We start from the raw sequence: 22,257 nt of genomic DNA, 5'->3' as shown, positions 1-22,257 counted from the left end.
AGAGATTATTTAGATACGCTAACCTGAATAGAATAGAGTCATGTTTGATACGAAACATCTGGCAAACTTAAATGTGGATGTGTGAGCAGAACCTAGCTAGAAAATTCCCATCTTTTAGTGATCATTCAAGGATGCTATTGAAAAATAATACTCTGACCGTACCCATCAATTGAGATGTGTTTCAAAACTAGTGATTTGCGACACAAATGCGGGGAACTCTATTTCCACCCATGAGACTGTTTTAGAAAGCTAAGATTTTGACCGGGGCCTTAGGTCCTAGATTGGCCATTTACGGCCTAGAAAGCGGGAGTTCAAGGAGAAAATGAAAGACGAAAAACGAAATTATGAGCGAGTTCGGTGACAAATTAATCCGCGCAAAGTGATGGATTGGGGTCCGTAATTCGGGACGCTTGGAAAAAAGTATGGTAGGAGCGATTAGTGAATGTGGAGGCCAGCGCAAAGATAGATGCGAGTTCGACGTAAAGTGATCTCTGATGCTTTTGTGATGGCTCTCAGCCTCAATCACAGACGGACTCCTGTTCCTGTTTTGAAACGGGCCGAAATAATTACATAAATGACGCCAATTGCGTAAGTCCCCGCGAGCAACTACCGTCTGAGGCATAGAGACCTTGGGAGTGGATGATTCCTGCGGGAATGAAAGTTGATTTATTCAACACTAAAAAGAAATAGAAGCTAAAGATGAAGGAATCAGTGTGGTGGAGATGACGCTCCTCAGTGTAAAAATGAAAATAAGATGTCAAGCGATAAACACCCCCCCCCCATTAACATGAATGTATTTCTTCCGTCCAAGCTGAATGAACAAGCTACATTTGCCAAATAATAATACTGAAAATAATCAGCAGATAAAGAGAAACATTTACGGGTTGAAAAATAAAATACTAAAAATACATCATTGCACTCTGATTACAATTGGACGAAGCGACACAATATGTTTTGGTAGGCATAACGAGTATGAAACTACAACACAATGAGAATGAGCCGATTACTTAAATAATTAGCCGATGGAGCTTAAATAAAGTGAACATATCATTCATTAATACTGGCACCAGAATGTCCACAAAAAACTTCTTCTATCTAGGATCCCAAAGGACCTAGCTTGGCTTAGATGATAGATAAAATAGAGGTCTGCAGTATACCATGATTGCTGCGATATGGAGGAATGATATCAGGAGGAAGAATATCTGGGAACTGAAGGATCTAGCTTGGCTTCGATAATTCGATAAAACAGGGGACCTCGGTATGCCAATACTAAGTTACATTTACCATGTGCAAAAATATGTGAAAAAAACGAGGGAAAAATGTAAGAATATTGACTTTTTCCTTTATTATAGAAAAAAACCGACAGCAAGAAAAAGAAGGGGGACGTGAAAAACCTGCGAAAACACACCGAAAAAGTCTAGGGAGACCTAAACATACTGAAAAGAGTTTAGGGAGCTCATTTGATACTACGTTTCAATAATTTGAGTTTCGGAGGAAAGTGAAGAGGGGAGGAAATATTTTTTCTCAGTGGCTGTGGCTCTCCGTTGGCGGCGGCGGCGAATCCAACGATAGGAGGAAGAGAAGGAAATAAAACGATTGGAGCATCATCCATCTCGCAAAGTGGCGGAGACTCATCCTCCTCTTGCGGGTCTCTAACTGTTGCTACTCTTGCCGACTTACCACTCGTCGCCCTTGAGGTACCCAAAGGGGATAAATATATGTATATATGTATAAGGAGGTGGAGGGAGGATTGGGAGGGGAAGGAGAATGTAGGAATGAATTGCGGCGGTAGGTATGAGGTGGGGGGGAAGGATAATATCGAAATAGCCTGGCGCAAACGAAGGGGAGGTACGGTTTGAAAGTGGGTGGAAGCCAAAAGGAAACGATTGCACATCGATAACTGTCTTCTTCATTTCCCCGTTTACAGGAGCGGTGGAAAATTAGAATCAACGCTCTGTTGGAGGACCGATGCAGTCCCTAAATGTGCGTTAATTTAAAAAAAATAATAATTAACAGGTAATCATTGGGATCGTGTAGAAAAATTTGCATTTTATAAAAAAGTTTCGGCATTGCAAAAAGTTCGACTCAGACTTAAACATTCTCTTACATTTTTTTCCGAAATCATACGAACGTTTTCGAACCAATCGTTGCGGTAGTAACTAGGTGGACATTGATCCTCTTGATAGAGTGATTGTTCAATTGGCATTGAAAATTCATTCATCAGTTATTCTTTTATGAAATAATTTGTTTTGGTGAGAAATAACAGTTTACATCTTATTTTTTTTACTGACGGTAACGTTCGCTAGGCCAAAATAAAAAATAATTATTTATGACACCAATGTGAGATTTTTTTGCATAACAAGTTTTTAAAAGTTATTTTCATGGGTGCTGAAGTGCATACATAATTATTGAGGTTGCGCAGCAAGAGTAAATTAGCTGCTCTAATAAAATAATTCCAATTATACTTCAGGAGAATAACATAACAAATCAGATAGTTTTAACTTTAACTGCATTGAGTTTCATAAACATTCGGGAAATCAATCGAAGATAAATTTGTCATTCAGAACGCTCTCCGCGCCGATGCAAAACTACCGCTCAATTAATTCATACATACATTTGAAAGGTGATAAATTTGAAGACCAACGTCAAAGAAAACAGTTAACCGAGCATAAAATTAGAGCAGTTATAATTATATAAGCTAATTACATTCACCATTACATCCGCAGTGGAACGGAAACGAGGATAAACGATGGAAAATCGCGACGATAAACACAATCTACGATGAGTTCTAGACATTGCGAAGGTAAAAGCAAGAACCAGAAGTCCAGTTAAGTAGATTTTTTCTCAAAAGAATCAGTAAATAATTTTACAAGCATGGTATTGACAAGGCTGTTTAGCTTATTTAGTCAACCCTGTTAGCCCACTCAGTATGCATAACCATTAAAGCGCGCGAACGCTCACACGCCAAATCGATTTACAAACAAGGTAATATCGATCAGAGCAAAGAAATGGAAAGTATAAGCAAAGATGAGTCAAGTAGGGAAGGTAAAAGGAAGGAGGAAAACTCGGCAAAAAAAGAAAATGTAGATGAGAAAGAGATGGAAACGTTTAAGAGGCAGTAAAAGAGATTCAGCAAACATCGCCTCACGCAGGGGATGCGTAATACTGTTGACTTATGAATTTAAGCTCTACGAGTTTTGAGTATCCTCTCGGCTGCAGGCCTAGTGTCTGAGGAATGCTCGTTGTTCGGCACGTAAATGATAGCTTTAAATACTTATTTCACAATCCCTCACTCCCCACTATGTGTTTACCTTGCTGGTGGAAGAAAGAAATTGTCAGACAGTGAAAACATTTCCCTCAACAAATTTTCAAAAGGGAAGATGAAACGTCTTTTTTTTAAGCGATGAAGCAATCGCATCGAGATTTTCATGATTTAGAATACAGCGATAAGTTGGAATGGTTACACGCAACCCTCAGCTAATTGTTAGACAATTACGCACAAACCCTGCAGAGGAGGGGTTGGAGCAAATAATTCTGGCAGTCAAACATATTTTGGAATCAATAATGCCGCTCAAGTTCATTAAAACCTCTAATGTGGCGATTCATAGTTGCACGTTCACCCAGCCTATCACTATTTCAGCCCAACAGTTAGCTCGATTTGGTGAGGCTAGAGCTCTTCCCGGACTAAGCTATAGGTGCGTTATTTTACACAGAGATTAAAGGAAGGCCATTACCTTTCCTGAGATCTCTTCGAAATGCGAAAAAAGTCGGTGAGTAAAATACTTGGAGGCAATAAAGTTTTTGTACTACAAAGATGTATCGGTAGAATATTTTCAAGGTAATTTCACCCGAAGGTTTTTCAATACATCATTCCTAATATATTGCTTGGTTGTAGTGTAAGGCAAGGGTAATAAAAATATTTTGGCACGCTGGAATGCATATTTTTAATAATGGATCGAGTCGAAAATCATAGGAGAAAAGAAAGAGAAACTAGACTTGCACGGTTGAAGGGGGAAAAAGACTTTGGACTCGCGAGTGACGAGAATGTAAACAGAAAAGAAAACAAAGTGGTTTGGCTGCGTCTTATGTTTTGGTAGAAAATTGGGGAAAATGTCAAACAACAGCCAACAGAGCGATCTCTAGACGGTTAAGCTGATTCACGGCATGAGCACCTTGTTGCCAAAATGTATACATACTCTGAACGTCTCAAAAATAAACGCACAAACGAAAAAATGTAAATATTTAGGTCACATCTAAAGGGCCCTATTTCACTGCACAAAATATATTTATAACACGATGTTCAGCTGCTACATTACATTTACATCTCGATACTACCCAGCAATCAGCCTCAATGGGTGTGTGGCGGGGATTGTTAAGAAACCGGCCGTTATAAGGAAAATAATTGTGCCAAGTTCTGACTACCCCTACCTTTTTTTAAAATCTACCATTTCTTGTCTGTTATTTAAGCTTGGGGGAAAACGAATTCCCACACCTATCCGATAGGAAAACGCTTCTCTTAACATACCGTTTCTGTCGGACATGGAAATATAGTCGTGTTCAAAGACGATGTTCTCATGACTGCTCCGGAATATATCTATTATTTTCGTCTTTCGTGTATAAATTTGGCGATTTTCACTGGAATTATTAATTAAATTTGACATAATTTCTTTCTCTGGAGCACGCATTTTGGTAATATTTCCGCTACTTTCCTGCACAACTTCTCCTTAGTTAACCAGAATACGAGTGTTGAAATTTTACGCGAGGAAAAATTAGATATCAGCTGGACGTACGCATAATGAAAGTGAGAGAGCTCCACCGTTATCACGAAAATGGGAATTTTATTGCTCAAGTTAAAAGAAAAATTGGATATAGATTCAATTTGCTTACCGAGGCAAAGATTCTAAAAACAGGCTATGAGGTAATAAACCTTTTAAACTTCAATGTCTGCGGAAAACAAATCTGAAGTAAGCATAAAATCGCTTCAAGAAATATGCTAAACATAAGGGATAAACATCTCTCTGAATTTTCAAGCTAGCCCACTATACATAGGTATCTTCTTGAGCCGAATAACGGAATCTAATAACTTAGGCATCCTTCTCAGAGTGTAATGTAAGCTACTCACTGGTTTAAGATAAAGATGTAGGACTAATGAATGCAACATTTCTCTGCGCATGTCCTTTTAAATCTCAATGGGGATGACCAGAAGCCGCCGCGACTTTCACGGACAAGATGGTTAATGACATCAATTCCATCTTTCCGCAGTGTCGTTTGTCCTAGACCTTATTTGCATCCTTAGCATATGCTGGAGGCTTAGGCTGGAGTCGGGTGAGTAATGGCAAGACAACGTTGAGGAAGGGGATTGCACCCTGAGGAGATGGTGAAAAGCTTCGGTCATCAACGTCATAGATAAATGCCAACGTGCCCATCGCCTCGACAACTTTTGGTCCCAACATTAACTAGTCATTGTGACGTCACATGGAGTCTATTTCATGCATTAGACGCCAATTTATGACTGTATTTTAAAAACTGGAACTCAGAAGACTTGAAATGAAACGAAGCCACGACTAGGTCTTCTCTACTTAGCAGAAAAAGTAGATTTTCGGTAGTACGTATTAAAAATTAGATTGACTCACGTATTATGAGTGAAATTTTCTAAAACAACGAAAAAAAATAGGAAATATTACGCAAACAATTTCAAGGTAAATACATTATGTAAAAACGTCCTTCAAAGCAAGCTATCTGTAAATCAGCTGCATCCTGTTTAGAAGCAGGTACGCATGGAATAATAAGATCAAATGCAGAGATTAATGAAAAAAGATCGTAAAAGATTAAAATGTACAAAAATAACTTTTGTTTTCATATCGGAAAGCAGCCCTTGGGTGAATAATTGCAGGTAACAATTCTCCAGGCGATAATTGAACAGAAGAGATACCTCAGTGACCTGAAGACCTTCATTTATCGGCTGCAACTCCAGTGAAACTGTGGTAGGGATGAAATATGGACTGATACAGAGTAGAGCCCGGAAGATCTTCATCTACATCTTTATCATTCTGCACACGTTAAAATGAAGTAAGTATGATCTTTCTTAAACTACAAAGAACTTGAAGAAACGCTTTGATGGCAGAATAATCCACAATTCTCATCAGATGTCTAGTCTTGGATTGTCAGAGGTCAAAAAGGGGATAGAAGAACAGCTGAGGAGACGGATGGCATTTAAATGTGTTCCGCTTAAATCTGTTCCAAAGAAGCAACATTTATACACAAAGATTACACAAATGAGCGCAACTTTACCTTCGCAAGACTGCCGTGCCGTCGGCTTGGTTACTGTTGCCAGGATGTCTAAACTGCAGCACGAAAACCACGTGCTCAGAGGACGATGACAAAGGATGAATTCAGCTGGGAAAAACGAACAAGGAATGAAAAATAGGGGGTGTTGGATGGGTGCTGACGGATGCCAAACGCACGTTCATAAGTGAATTTAGCTCTTGGAAGAGCCAGTGCCGGTTTGGCGGACCAATGGAATGCCAGACCAGGAGGAATAGAAATGCATGCGTCACTATAGATTTGGTTCTGTCGAAGAGGTGTGGAGCTACGGGAACGTTAATCGATGGGATATTGCGGGGGTGAGTTAAGAAATTCGCCCCACTGTCGATCCCCCCAGAACCGGCTAGCAGAGCCGCTCATTCCCAGCATTTCAACTCCATGTGCCAAACGATGCGACATTGTATAGCGAGCCAACATATAAAGTAACCAGTCTGCAGCGAAAGGAGGAAAGAATAGAAATTTAACGACCAAACTATTCAAGTGAGCTGAATTAGTGGGATATATTAGTGACCATGAATATGCAAGTGATATGATCACCAGTTAATGATCATGTTTACGCAACTAAACCATTCGAAGAAAAAACCTCGGTTAAACATAAAATGTAAGAAAACGATACCCTTCCCTATGAATGGATTGAAGAAAAAAATGTTTTTCTCCTAGGCAAATTGTAGTTGTCCTTGTACCTCCGAGATTCGGATAAGTCCTTCCTTATCCCTGAACCAACATGGACTCGGTAGGAAAAGAGGCCTCGACCCCGTGGTAACATGTATCGCAAAAAACATTGCCGTCCCTGATCCGCCAATGTTTTCGAACGAATAAAGAAAAATGAAAGCATATACGTTGCAATTTGACATATGTGTATCTACGGAACAAACATGGCTTCACATCGCAAAAGAATCTTAGATCCAGTAAGTACATGTATCTCATATTTTATCCCTTGAAATGGAGGATATGGCTTTGCGATTTTTCGGGAAAATAGTGGTCAAAAAAGAAGTTTTCTTAAGCCACCATTTCAACTTCAGCTGCCGCAAAAAATAGCCGTATAGTTTGATAAAATACTTATAAATATAGGTACAAAAACTATCACGAATATTTTAACATGATTTGATTCAAACGCTGGCTATTAACACATTTTACAATCAAAACATTACATTCCAAAGCCAAATAACAAAATATTTAGAAGATCATTTATTTATTTAGGTCCTAAAATATTTACTTCATTGCCTCATCGTATATCTTGTGCAACGAAGGAGAGAAGTTTCCTAAAATGTGTTAAAGATTGGTTATTCAAAAACAAGGAGGTGGAGTACTTGATTAAAAAGTTTGAGTAAAGGTTATTCTCTGATATATTGTTGTTGTATCGAGTTTTTTTGTTCCAGCTAATCTGTTTTTTTATTTCTGATTTACTAATGTTTAGATTTTAAATTTACTTTCTTGCCTCGTCCCACATCTTGTCAAAAAAAGAGAGATGTTTCCTTAAAATGTAATAGATTGGTCATTTGTAATCAAGAAAATTATGTTTTTGTGTTGATTTTGTGTTTCAGCAAAACTGCAGTGTGCTATGTACTTACTTTGTGTTATGTAGCTAATATCTTAAAAGAGCGACTTTTGAAGAATCGGTTATCCCCAAACAGGAATTATCCAAAGGGGGACCTAATGTTCCTTGTTTTATGTAAAATTTTGTATTACTCAAGCTCTGTATATTATACAAGGAATAAATTTCAATTTCAATTTTAGGTACGAAAGCAATTACTGGAGACTTGTGAGTGAAACGCGTGAGTTTGAGCAACATAGATTCACAGTTGGATTTTAAAAGGACCGGACCAAGCGTAGCTGAGGATACTGACGGTTGCATCCATCTTTAACGGCCTTACCTGCGGCACAAGCTACATGGCAGTGCGGTGTACCTACCGCCCACCAGCGGGGAAAGGTAGCAATGAAGCATCGCGAGAAGGCGCTGCGCCGGTGAGATGGAGAGAGATAAAGGGAGGGAGGGAGGGAGGGAGGGGGTAGAGGAAGGTTTTCAGATGGACCTTCGGGAGCCAAGGTCGACTCTTCGCGGGAAGCAGAAATGAGGAGTGCCCCCAGAGAGGCCCATCCTCCGTCGCCACAACAACACAGTCGGGGTCCTTCCTAGCAGTGGCGGAGCCAGGAATTTCGTTCGGGGGGCTGGAGGGGTCCAAAACCAGGGGGGGAAATTTTTGAAAAACCGGGCACTAATTGTAAGTAATGGGTTTTTAACTAATTGTAACACTTAACACGATCGAAAAAAGTAAATTTGTTCAAGAAACATTTAGTAAATTCCTGATTTTTCAATATTTTGTTTTCTTTTATGAAGGAAAATAATTGTGTTTCTATATTTCGGGGGGGTCCGGACCCCCCGGACCTCCCCTCTGGCTACGCCACTGCTTCCTAGCCGCTCATCATTCCCATTATCCCCCAGCCTCCCTCAATAAAAGAATAAGTACCTCCAACCAACCTACTTCCATGGAGTCTATGCTAAATCTCACTGAACTATATTCATTTATTTGACACAAAAAACAGCACTAAGGCCTCTGCATTTGGTTTTGTAAACAGTAATAAATTGTGTAAATATAATGAAAATATAATAAAAAAGCATAAAAATAATCTCATAAATAACAACGACGTTTAACACATAAAAAAGAGACAAAAATGTTGGTATCAGAATGAAAGCCTTTACAGTTGGCTATTGAGCTATTTCGATTTGTCGAAGACAATTACTGTTTTACCACTCAAAAATGTATTTTTAGATTGTTGGAAGCCATTTTACCACTACCCTCTCCAAAAAAAAATAATAAGTACCTACCTACTGCTTTGGAGTCTTGAATCCACCTCACTGCACCAATATGGACTCTTTATTTATCGTAGACATATACAGTTAGACCAGTCGAAAATGTATTTTAGAATGTTTGAAGCCATCTTACTCGATTAGTGGGCAAATAATCATTTGATTAATCGAAAAACTATAATTTAAATAACGAAAAATCTGTGGTTCTATTGATTGAATTATTATGAATACTAAATTTCGATGACTCTCAAAAGCAAACTAACTTCGATGGTCAATAGTCGTACCAATTGTTTATACGTAGAAAATTGTTGATCGAAAATTAGTGAAATATACTGAGCGACAATCGAAGATCTTCTTTATGGTAAGAATATCAACCATAAATTTTGATCATATCGAATTGAGAGAGAAATGCTGAATCAAGACTGATAATGAAATACTATCGAAGGCCGTTGACAATCGCTAATCACCAACAATGGGATGCACAGGGGATAAGAGATCAACAAAAATTGATGAAAAGGACAGAAAGTGTCCATCAATCGACTGACCGCCGTGACCGCCGTTCGATTCTCATTATCGACATCGTAACTTGATGTTCGAATGGGCCATCGTCGGATTCAAGCCCCATTAAACGCTCCTCATCATCCCCTTCCCACCAAAATGATCCGTCTTCCATTTTGGGCGCGAGAGTGACTTGGATGGCTACTTTCGAACGAGAGGGGACGACAGAGGCCCCAGGGCACCAATACAATTGAAACGTATCGTCAGCGGAAAGTCCGCGCGCAATCATTCGGCCGCATCCAGATTCGGACCGCGATAAAAAACCTTACGGCTACTTTTACGGTGTTGGCTCCGACACCTCGGCTACTCTTTGGAAGTAAAAGCAGGGTGCAATGTTATGAGAGCACACGTCTCTCGCTGCCACCTCACGAAATGGTGCCGTAAATTAGGTAGGAAACATGAATGGTTAGATTCCCATTAAAATTTGGTATATATTTTATGTAAAAATTAACTTTTTTGCCTTCGAAGTTTATGCTATCAAATAATTTTTTCATAAAGGGTACTTTTTGTCTTGTAGCAGAGAGAGTTCTCATATATCCCACAGAAAAATATAAAAAAATTGAGACTTAGCAAACTAAATAAAATGGAAAACTAAATGTATGTGCATATATAATAGAAAACATGAAAAGATGAACTTCTGGCATGGTTTTTCCAGTCATAATAGAATGGATAACTCCCAAATTGCCCCCAATAATGGAAGATTGGAAATCTCCAAGGAAACTAAAAAGAGTGCGACTTCGAAAAATTGAAGTTCGGGAGGAATTTACCACACCAAGAGAAAAATGGATAAGGATATATATATAGTCCGAGAGAAGCGAAAGTTTTCAACAACTGAAATAAAGTCCGCTGAGTATACACAATCGATATGATTTTCGATTGCTGATATATTTTCTGAAAATGTAAAAAAATACTGGATTCGTGCGACAGCAACAAATTCTGAAGTAAATTATACTGGTGCCACCTACCTTCCGGGAAATACTCCTCTACCCACTCCTTCTCTAGTGGTGCGGCTGTCTCGGCACCCGCTCGCGTCCGCTCCCGACTCCTCCCGCTCCTTCCAGCCGCACCTCGACCGTATTCACTGCTGACGTCACACGAGGCTTCAAGCCCACTGCCCGAGTCACTAGAGGAGACGAAGGAATGAAAAAAAATAACAATAAGTTTCGGCAAACCTCATAATGTCATGCCATATCATATCTTTGACATATGCAGAAAGACTTAATCCGCGAACTGCATAATATACAAGGGAAGGCTGCGCGTTTCGTCAAAAACTGCTACGAGCGTATAGGCAGTGTTACCCACATGTTAAGCGAATTAGGCTGGGAGCCGCTGGAGACTCGGAGGCTGCGCGCTACGCTTAGATTGCTTGAACAATTGAAAATGGATACCTTTAAGAGCGACACAGAGAACACCACTATTGTAGCCACACTATATTTCCAGGTCCGACAGAAGCGATAAATTAAGAGAGATGTTTTGCCGAACGTATAGATATGGAAATTCGTTTTTCCCCCGAACCACAAAGGACTCTAATAAATGCCAGTTCCAACTTCGTTAGAGCACTTCATTTATTTTAGCTGTAAACGGCTGGTGTCCTAACACCCCCTGCCACACGCCTTCTAGGCGGCTTGCGGAGTATTGTGTAGATGTAGATAAGAATTTTTTGACATGCCATATCCCATCTTTGACATATAAGAATTTGGCACAAGCAAAGATCATGCATCGGTAATTTGACGCGAAAATATTCGGGGAAAAACTTTCTTCAGGAATATTAAGAGACGTCAGCAGTCTAAGGAAGTGTTTTCTGTGCATCGATTAAATATTCATGTAGCGCATGACAGATAATTACTCTATTGTGTCTTCATAATTGATCGGGATTATATGATGGTTCATTATCAGCCGTTAATAAAATAGGTAAAATTAACGAGACCATAAAGGTGCATTGGTAAAAATAGGGCTTTATGAACCGTTATTAAAACTCAGAGCTGAGAAGTAGAAACTTAGAATCAAATACTTATCTACCTTTTACCACCAATGGAAACATGAAACCATTCATTTATGGTCTGTATGATTTACAGCTTATCCGCATGGAAGCTTCATAAAAAATAGCAGAACTATAACAAATGCATGGCTGCGAAATCCCACTCTACCTACCTATGTACAAACTCTCGACAAAAGACATAAAAAACGCAACGAGCAGCAGTTAATTTGATGAATCGTTAAAATTCACAGCGAGAAACAATAATGCCAGCTTAGAGATGTTACATATTCATGTCTAATAGATTTTTAACGCATATCCAGTTATTCGTATGACGGTTTACCTACGACCGTTGGGGAAGTAATAATCACTGGGACTGGGTCATTAAAACCCCCAACATACCGGAGAGAACATTAGCGTAGAACAACCTGGAGTAATCGAGCCTTGTCATACCGAAATAACATCCAAATTACAGCGTCAAGCAAGTGATAGGGAATATTCAGAGAATAATAAACCCCTGGATGAGTACCTTAATCTAATTGCGCCATGTATTTTTTTACAGCAGAATCAGTTGCCAAGAATTCTTCTCCAAGTGATTATGACGCGATCGAAGACGTTGATTGAGACAGGATTACACATGGGCATGGGTATAATCACTTGAACTGCCAATGGAACAATTTTGGCTCTTTCGATCTTTTCAAGGGCTGGATTAAAAAATGTTTTTACTCCTACAATATTTTTTTTTCTCGATTTCCCTAATTTCAAATAATTATGATCCTGAGAAATCTTCCATGCAATATTCCTGCTATTTTTGAAGATAAGAAGTATTAAATCATTAGCAGCCAAAATGAGCCCTCTATTCATCCAACAATGACGAACTCGGTAAGATGAAGTCATAGTGTTAGGACATAGTAAATACTGTAAGGATAAAATATTTTAAAATTACTTTTGCCTTTATGTCCCTCGTTTTGCACCTTATTATCGTGTGACAATGGTCAATCGAGACACTTTAAAATAACTCACTGATGAAGTCATCGACATTTATTTGGAAAATCGTCTGAATTCTGAAAATTTCGTGCAAGCTGCATTCAGGTTGTGTGCGAAAATGAATCACTATGTAGTAAAAATGCAGTCTTATGCACCTATAGAATTTCGACATGACAGAAAAATTTTTTAAATTTAAATACGTCAGTTAAAAAGGCAAACCACGACCTAAGCAACGGGGGAGAAGTATCCTCTTAAGCTTCTGACGTTAACGTAGCCATCGAGTTGTGTGGGTGGAGAAGCAGTCAGAGAATAAGACTGGGGTTGTTATAACTCCCCAAGGATGCAACAGATGCAGGACCTATATTAAGAATGGTTTTCATCCACGCCGGCCGAGTCGGTAATGCCACAGGTAATTCATCACAGTCCGTATTGGTGGCCAATTGCAATGAACAAGCCGTTCTGTGATTGGAAAGAGGGGAGGGTATGCAGAAGAAGAGATCACTGAGAATAATCGGACGTCCTTGCCATCAAATAACTCCATTTAGAGGTCATACAAGTCGGCAGCAAACAAACTCTCCCACACCGGCACGGCTAAAAAGGATTCTGAAAGCTTTGCATCGATGAATCATCGTGGTTGTCTATCCATCAAGATCGCTCAAAGATGCGCAATGCGTTTTCAAAATATTTCGTCGCTCTTGGTTACCAGCTGAGCGGTAACGGTGAATAATGGCCATCTAATCATGACTCTGCTACGGTTTAATCGATATTACAAATTTTAATTTCTCCATAATTACAAAGGACACACTAAAATTTAGAAATATCAGTGCCACATTTTAAATTTTTGTTGAGAAATTAGTAAATACAGCTCTCTCCAGCAGACCTGTAACGTATCTAATCTATCATGGCCAAATTAAGGAGCCGGCAGAATGGAGGGAGACCACCCGGCTGGAAGCCCGAATAGCCTTTTTCGAATACTTAGTCACTCTTTAACTGTGAGCTTAAACTTAATGCAAGTGAATTAAAATATACTTCATACACCGTTGGAGTAAGTAATTACTTAGTGACTCAGTCAACGAGGCATAGTCACGAAAGCACCTTCCTTCTAGCTGAATGAATTCTCAGGCAATATTATTAGTCACGAGTTCAAAAATTCCGATAAAATTCGAGGCGCAAAGTATACACACACTTTTAGAGAGTAAGGAAAAAAACCTTGGAGATGAATTAAAACGGAAAATTTTCCCCGCGAGAAACTGAAAATGAATCAGTATGGCTGGCTCCGATAGTGAACGCATAGGTAGGTTTCGCGCGCATACTGTGAAAAATACGACCTCTAGTCCTGGAAAAGGCGATGGCTACGAAAGTTTTCGCACGACAAGTCGTAAATCCAACCAGACATGAGAGTGACTTTCTATTCTTCTTCTTCTTCTACGCTAATAACGACCTGTGCCACGGGACTAAAAAGATCAACTCCATGGCCAACTGAATCCCAATCACAGGCGTTTAAATGCGCGGGAGGTGAGATACATCTAGTCGGGAGACTCATACCCTAGATATTACTATTCAGTCCCATGCTCGGCCGAAGGAAAAATAATTCCCAACGTCTTGAGAACAGCTATGACTGGAAACGATCAATTTATAACTAAAACGCGAGCGGTGAGAAAATGCCATCGTGGCGATGGGGGTGAGCTAAAGGCTCGTAAAACTACAAGATAATTAGTGACTTGATGAAAACAGCCTTAACCTGTAGCCCCGAGCATTTCGATAGGGTAAAGACAGGCGATCAAGTGAATTGCACCAATAAAACGTGCAGAGGTGTACCAAACGTTCTTAGTTTAGCATTTTATTAAAAATATTTCTCAAAGCGATATTAAATAGGTTCCTTTCGTAGATGAATATGTACCTAGTTTACTTTAGAGAAGGAATAATCAAAGGGAAAAAGCGTATATAGATTATAATAATGAATATTTATGTATTTATTTCATCTCCGAAAACGGCCCAAAGGCTTTTACATTGGCTGTCCCTGAAATAAATAATACCTAAAAGATAACAGACAATAGCACAATAAATAAAAAAAAACAAATACAAAATTTTTAAACGTAAGAAGGGGCGCTATTGATTAGACAATGGTGAATTATTCAGATAGCATTTTAAGGTGGCTTTGTAACTAGTGGCAGAGGAAAATAGGTCCAGGGAAGGGATTTTTGAAGCTATGGAGTTAAACAAGGAGGGGATTCGGTAGAACAGAGAGCGTTGAGAGATGGAGAGACGGAATCGCAGAATGTGAAGCAGAGAGTTATTTCGTGAGGGGCGAGGAGAAATATGAAAACGGAAAAGAGGTAGAATTTCGTTTGTCCGTAGAGAACCGGTAAAGATTCTACGCAGAAACATGATAACTAATGCATGCTATAAAATTTAGGTACCTACCTATTTAAACATATGGTGAAATGTGACGTCTTGAGTAATCTTTAAATAACAGGTGGCAGTGGAAGGAAAAAAATCTCGGGGAAAATTACCTTTCGTTTCATTGTAATTTATATTGCTTCCAAAAGGATTCAATCGTTCTCACTTCACGTGCTTCAAACGTTTCTGGGTCTTCTAAATAGCTAATGCAAGATGCTCCGCAATCTAGCTCCAATTAATTGGAACAATCGCACACTTTAATTCTACACGACTCGTTTTGAGCCGACAGAATAGATGCGTATCGAAACAAAGCCACGGCCAGAAGGAAAAAAAACCATGCCTTCAGAAAGGCAAACGATAAAGATCAGAACGGTGAGCTAAAAGATAAAAAAGAGAGCAGCGTAATCCGCCTTCACGATCGGAATAAAATGATACAGCGACAAAGGCAGATAGACGCGCGTAGTTCTCTTAATAAGCGATGGGATCGAATTGCAATGAATTGGTATGCATTTCCGAGGAACACCTCATTATTTCCTCACATTAAAAAACAGGCTATGTCTAAGGCTTGAAGAATGCAAACAGCGTAGGTATATAAGCACACATTACTAGAGTTTCGAAAACATAAAAACAGTTTTTTTTAAATTCTGATGCAATAAACTGGGATGGATGAAAATGAAGTAGGCACAATGGACCAAGAATATTATTGTGCAAGGGAATATCCAGTTCTACATACTACAATATACAGATACCCCGCTAGCCTCCTTAACGGTCGTGTAGCGGGGATTGCTAAGACACAAGCCGTTAAAAACAGTAAAATAAAGGGGATGCGATTTGGAGATTTGTAACTACTGAACCTCTCCTAGCATTTGTTAGAGTCCTTTCATTTTCGGAAGAAAATCGATTTCCTCTTTCTATTCCTTAGACAAATTATCTATTCAAATTTATCATTTCTGTAGGACTTACCTATCCTCTTTGTCGGATCTTAAAAGCTGAAGCAATCTAAATCAGCCTAATTGAACAAAGCTACCTGTTTGCTTGGACTAGTTTTTGAAAATTTGCGCAGTTATTCTTTGTGTTTAATTAATTTCACCCATTTTATTTTTCTGTACCATATACGATATACTCGCCGCATATTATTATGCGGCCTGGCTATAGCGCCAAGCGGCTATTCTTCGCTGTTTCATCCTATAATCTTCCCACAACACACTTGAAGATTACTATTTTCATAAGGGCTTTGCCACAAGTATATCATGCCGCACGATAGGTTTGAAATCAACGTAACTCCAAGATAAATCAGTGTATAATGAATCGCGACGCTTAGGTGGGATGGTAGATAATTAGGAATAGGTCAGAGAGTGAAAAAATTGATTAAAATAAATTATCCAGGGATCAAGATGGACGTGAATCATGGTCTGCAGTGGCGTAACTATGGGGGGGGATGAGGGTGATAGTTCCCCCCAAAGTCTCAGAAAACTTTACAGTATACTAATGTTTTTCCTGCTTTGATGATTTGTCGCAGAATTACGAGTGAAACTCAGATTTCAATTAAGTTCCAAAATGATGTAAAATGTATTTCCAGGCATGTCAGTTTTCAAAAATTTCCACTTCTCCAAAGCATATCCTAATTATGCCACTGATTGTCTGTGTCCGCCTCGCAGCAGCAGATACAATGGCCGGAGGAGCACACAGGGGGACCCAGTGCCCGCAGAAGCTCGATATATGACGGAATCAACGGCTGACGAATGTAAGATCGCTGTTAAACATTTTTTTAGAAAATGCCCACAAAGATAAATGCAGAGTGATCCATTGATTCTGGATATTTGCTATTGAGTATATGCGCTCACGAGGAATATCACAGACATTTTATGACTCATACAGAATAGAAAACCTGGGATTTGTATTTTAGTTAACAGTCCTAATTTAGCGGGCTAGGCTTGGATTGCTTGAGCAATTGAGAATGTATACCTTAAAGAGCGACGCATAGAACATAAACTGGAGGCACACTATATTTCCAGGTCTGATAGAAGCGATAAATTAAGAGATATGTTTTGCCGAACGGATAGATATGGAATTCGTTTTTCCTCCGAACCATAAAGGAATTTAATAAACGCTAGTCCCAACTTCGTTAGAGCACTTCATTTTTTTTAGCTGTAAACGGCTGGTGTCCTAACACCCCCTGCCACACGCCTTTTAGGCGGCTTGCGGGGTATTATGTAGATGTAGATGAAAATTCTTATCGCCCTCTCACCAGCGACGAGAGTGGAGACCTTTATGAAACCACTAAAGTGCGCAGGGGGTTAAAAACATAGTTAGTGACCGAATGCAGACTCATCAATTGCCAATATTCTTAGTTTAAAAAAAAACGGAGTAAATGAAAAAAAATTTCTGCGGATCAAGATGGACGTGGTCTGAGTGTTCCTCCCTCTTTGCAGTCTGCAGACACAATGGCCGGAGGCTGGCAAGAGAGAGTCGTATATTAAGCTCTCCATTCCCCCCTAACACTCTCCTCCCCTTATACCTACCCCACGTCCCGACCTTATCAATCAAACGAGCCTTCCTGCGTCCACCTCCTTCAGTGTGCCGAGCCAAGGAGAACCGGAGACACTAGCGAGGGGATGAGGCTAGGTGTGAGTACAGGAGAGGCAATCTTCCAATCAAATGCAGTGACTAGATGCGAGGGGAAGGGATTACATGCAATCCTAGTTCTTCAAACGTACCTACTACCTCTCCTGGCACGGTGCTAGAGAACTGGCGTCACAGGACCCCTCCTGCAATAGACCATATTCCCCACAACCAGACGGCTTCCAGAAGGCCCGCGTGATGTATAGAAATATCATACGATAACGAGATATTTAACTACGTCGGGAATATGATATAGTGTGCTGATAGTGATGCGTGGTTGTGCGATAAAAAAACGTGATCTATTTGCCGATAGTGAAAATCAAAACATCTCGCCAGATGAAAATACTATTATAAAATCGTGCTTTATATATTGCGAGTTTAAAAATCGACCCCAAATATAAATAAGGATATATTATCCATTATGTACCCGATTTTTCATCGGGTTATAAATCCTCATATTTTAGCAGTGGATTATTTTTGTAGTGATTATTACATAACGATGATTTCATCATTATCATCCCTAGTCAACTATGCTAAGAATGATTTGACGCAACTCTACACATAATTCTCCATTCAGTTAAGTTTTTCAACAGGCGAGCTACCACTGTCTCCACTTTACTGCCTCAAAAACGGTATGTATACATACGGAGGCTCCACTACGCAATTGCAAATTATTCATCGGGCGATATGCGGATATTGACGAGAATAGTTGAAAAAAAAAACTTCCTAGATTTTCATGGTATCAAAGTAATGCTACTTAGGTGCTGACACCTCGGTCAGTTTCTTATAATATTACAGTAGGAGCACAGTAATTTATTATCAAATGCAAATTTTGCGAAAAAAACACACACTACTTCAATGATCCTCGGATAAATTTAGTCAGCAGTAATTTGATTGAACCCCACAACTGAAAGAAGGTAGACAGTTTACGCAGAGATGAAAAAAAACATCATTCAATTAATACCGCGATATTAATAGTTAACCCATGACGTTTTCGGTAAATTTAAACCAAAGAAGTTATGATTAAGAAAAGGCATCCACACGGCTGACGGAGATTTGTACACAAATAAAGACCAGTCAATAGCCGACATTAGATTATAATTCTACGATACAGATATCTCATCGGCATTAATATCGCCACATGTTGTCAGAAATCGAAGGCAGCGAATAAACGAGGCTCGATTATCGAGACTCATTTCGACCGAACCGTGGACTCGACGCGGAACCGAAATCGTTTATGCTTAGAAACAGTAGAATTACCAATTTAGGACTGGTAAAATGTTGAAAATTCGATCAAAAGTATTACTGGTTTACTCTTCCCTGTCTCAACCGTAACCGGACGGTTGACAAGTTTCCTCGCCAAGCATTCGATGGAGGCTCTGATCGGAACGCTAATTCGGCAATCTCAGTCACAACGAAGCCATTCCACGTTTAATTTGCATGCAAATCACGAAACGATTGTTTAAAGACTGATTGCTTGCATCCCAATCTTAGGGGGGGGGGGGGGGGGCGTACAAATCCTGACAAGCGCTCCACGCGTAATGAGCCCGATTAAGAGTTTTTTTTTAATCCGTCGCGGGAATTATTCCGTTTTCCACTCCTATACGACGAATCCAGAAGCGAGCAGCAGATGACCATTTCTTTCCTTTGAGCTCGTTTCCACACCGGCAGCAACCAATCAAAATACAGAGGAAAAAATATTAGCAATAGGAGAGCAGGATGGACGTTTTAAATCCTTGGAGACCGCGGCTCGGACTCCTTGTCTGTCCACCGGATTTCGTTAGTGAGATGTGATTACACGCAATAAAGCCATTTCGGATAGCAATCGTTCGTAAAAAAAAAGACGGGACGAAAAAAAAAGATGGTAAGCCAATTTTTTTTCATCTAAAGGAGATTTTAGGGTCAGATTTCCTAAATAACTATCCGCATTTTCCTCCGGGTAGCAAGTCCAGTTGAATCACCGCATACAGTAGACGTTTCATGATTCGGGAGGATGAAAATGACGCCTAACGCTCGTTATCTTAAAAAGCGATACTCGGAACGGAATAACTTTTGGGGTGGGGAATGCAAATACTGGTATTAAAATTCGTTTTAGCATGTAGATATCATTTTTGCCATAAGCAAGAACTTTTTCACCACCTCTCCGAAGGCAGGCAGTGGTTCAAATTTATTATGTGATAATTTTGTTTAAAAGAAGGTGAAATAGCTTCCCTAAAATTTTTGAGCTGCTTAGCCATCAAGAAAATATTATTTGAAGTAAGGTAACGCTAAAGTTCAAGCAACAATGATTTACGATATATTAGGACAGAAACCCAAAAATCAAGGTAGACAGTCAACCTAAGTAAGCTATAACAAGTAAGCCAGAACGAGTAAAATCAAGTGACCTGGGATTACAAATTGCATAAATTATCAATCTATGTGAGCCAGTGTCCTCAGAAACATTAGTGATTATTCTTACAACAATTAATAAGGGAAGTAATCTTTGTAAAATGTCTAAATTTATAAGAAAACAATTTTTACTACATTACGGCATTTATGCCATATCCATGTGGAAGGTGTTAAAAGGCGAAACCTACAGGTTAGATTTTTTCAAGGGAGACATGTTATAATATTGGAATAAAGCTCCATAACTATAGTTGCTGTCTTTTGAGATAAAATCTCGGAATATAAACATGTTTCACTCTCATTCTTAATTGCGTTGAGAAATGAATGAAAGAATTCGAAAAAAATGTATCGGAAACTCATGAAAATTGAAATCAAGGAAGCAAATGTGTCAAGACATGCCAAGTTCAGCGAGTAACGTCATAATTTTAAAGCATTGTCGGAATGCTTTCGATCAGCAGTGAATAAATATTAGAGAATAATCGAAAATATTTGCAGAGCTCGACCTATGCCAGTTATACTCTTTATATGTACGCACACGGTCAGATAAGTAAACGTGAATAACGAGACATCAAGAATGCGAAACATCACAAATGCCCTGCAGTGATTGGAACGCTACTCACACCGTTCGCACTGACCACTTCAACCGGTTCGGAGTCCGAAGCAATAATACAAGTACGGATCGTTAGTTTCAGATGCAAATGAACACTGCCTCGCTCACGAAAGATGAGACATTGCCTAAGTGAATTGACCAATTTGAATCAATCAATAAAAATATATCAATCAAATTCCTTTCGCTGGCACAGAAAGGCTATGACCCATTTAGTATAGTATTAAACATACGTATTAATACTAAGCAGTTTTCGTAATGCTGATTCCTGGAATAATATGCTTTTGGAAAAAGTCTTGATTTGTAGAAGTACAAGAGAAGGCGGGGATAAAGGAAGAATATTTTCTCATCTGAGTGGACTATTCTTCTCAGCAAGTTGTTCACAGAAACTGCGATTCCATGTTTTCTTATCCATTCTGCAATGCAATAAATTGGTTTTACGTAGTCAATAACAGATAACGTCTCCCTATATCAGAAATACAGTTATGATGAAATTTACCCGCATTGTATCTATCAAAAGTTTATGACTTTATTTACTGATAATACATATTTTCTTAAATGAGATTAGTGTAACCTATTATGTTCCATTTTTTAAGTAAAGGTAGGGTTAACATAAAGTTATGGAATTCCGGATTTTGCATAAAATTTCCGGTTTCTACCGAAAAATCCATGGTTTTGTGAACAACGATGAGAAAATAACCAATGAGGACAGCGTAAACAAAAGTTCGTTTTTCTTTAAGTAATATAAGGGGGAGCGAATCTAACCCCCTAAATCTTTATCTTTTCGTTTTTGTCAAGGTGGTAACTTGGACTGGGGAAAATGAAATAAAATTGGAAGGATGCCGTCTGACGGAGGGAATGCACAAATCATTTACTCCTTCACCGCCAAAAATTTACTCATTAGAACAATCAAGCTAATTCTTCTTAACAATTGCGAATTCGAAACACCTGATTACAACACGAAAAATATCATTTATATTTATTAACCAAGTTTTTAGTGAGTAGAAAATTTTGTTCTGCTAGCAGTTTTTTTTGTGGAAAAAATTTCTACAATCCGTTAGTTATCCAGCTTTCGCTGCGTGGTTGGAATAGCAATAAAAGCTAACGCATGAATTCGGAATATTGCGCTTCATTTTGGTTAAATGTCTTAAAATAAAAGGGAATTATTCCCTATTTTTTCTAAAAAAATGGCTGCACGTACTTCGAAACCACAGTGGGACCTTCTCCAAAGAATTGAGAAAGGAAACGGATATGCTGACTCCCTTCACCTTTTTGCAAAAGGGAACGGCTATGGTAGGGAGACAAGGATATAAATTTGGGGGATGGCTTATAACCGTGACAACCACTTCCATTGCCCTTCCCACCCCGTCAGCCACTTACTCCCCTCCTGCTCCACTCCTTAGTGCAAATCTGCCCCCTCCATTCAAGCACGTGGTGGAGGTGGTGGCGATTCTGGAAGGCGTCGGAGGAAGAAGAAGGCCTTACCGGTCGTCCTTCATCGAGATTCATATCCCCACCACGCAGACAATGTCCATTCGCCTACCTTCCCTTTCCTCACGACCCAGTCTGCGTCGCACAGCCATTTCCCTT

At 39.3% G+C, this 22,257-nt stretch overlaps 1 protein-coding gene across 1 annotated transcript in view; it reads right to left on the bottom strand.

Annotated features, from left to right (window-relative positions):
- LOC124168744 (nuclear receptor subfamily 4 group A member 2-like) overlaps positions 1 to 10,868 on the bottom strand; it is a 117,468-nt gene extending 106,600 nt beyond the window's left edge. Inside the window, exons 1-2 of the mRNA XM_046547012.1 lie at positions 10,864 to 10,868; positions 10,657 to 10,814 (exon numbers count right to left, since the gene is read on the bottom strand). Of these exons, the coding sequence (XP_046402968.1) occupies positions 10,657 to 10,814; positions 10,864 to 10,868 (163 nt within the window). The remainder of the gene's footprint in view (positions 1 to 10,656; positions 10,815 to 10,863) is intronic.
- Between the last annotated feature and the right edge of the window lie 11,389 nt (positions 10,869 to 22,257).

The sequence above is a fragment of the Ischnura elegans genome, chromosome 12 (assembly GCF_921293095.1).
Source record: "Ischnura elegans chromosome 12, ioIscEleg1.1, whole genome shotgun sequence".
NCBI lineage: Eukaryota > Metazoa > Arthropoda > Insecta > Odonata > Coenagrionidae > Ischnura > Ischnura elegans.
This window is presented reverse-complemented; position numbering and strand designations above follow the sequence as displayed.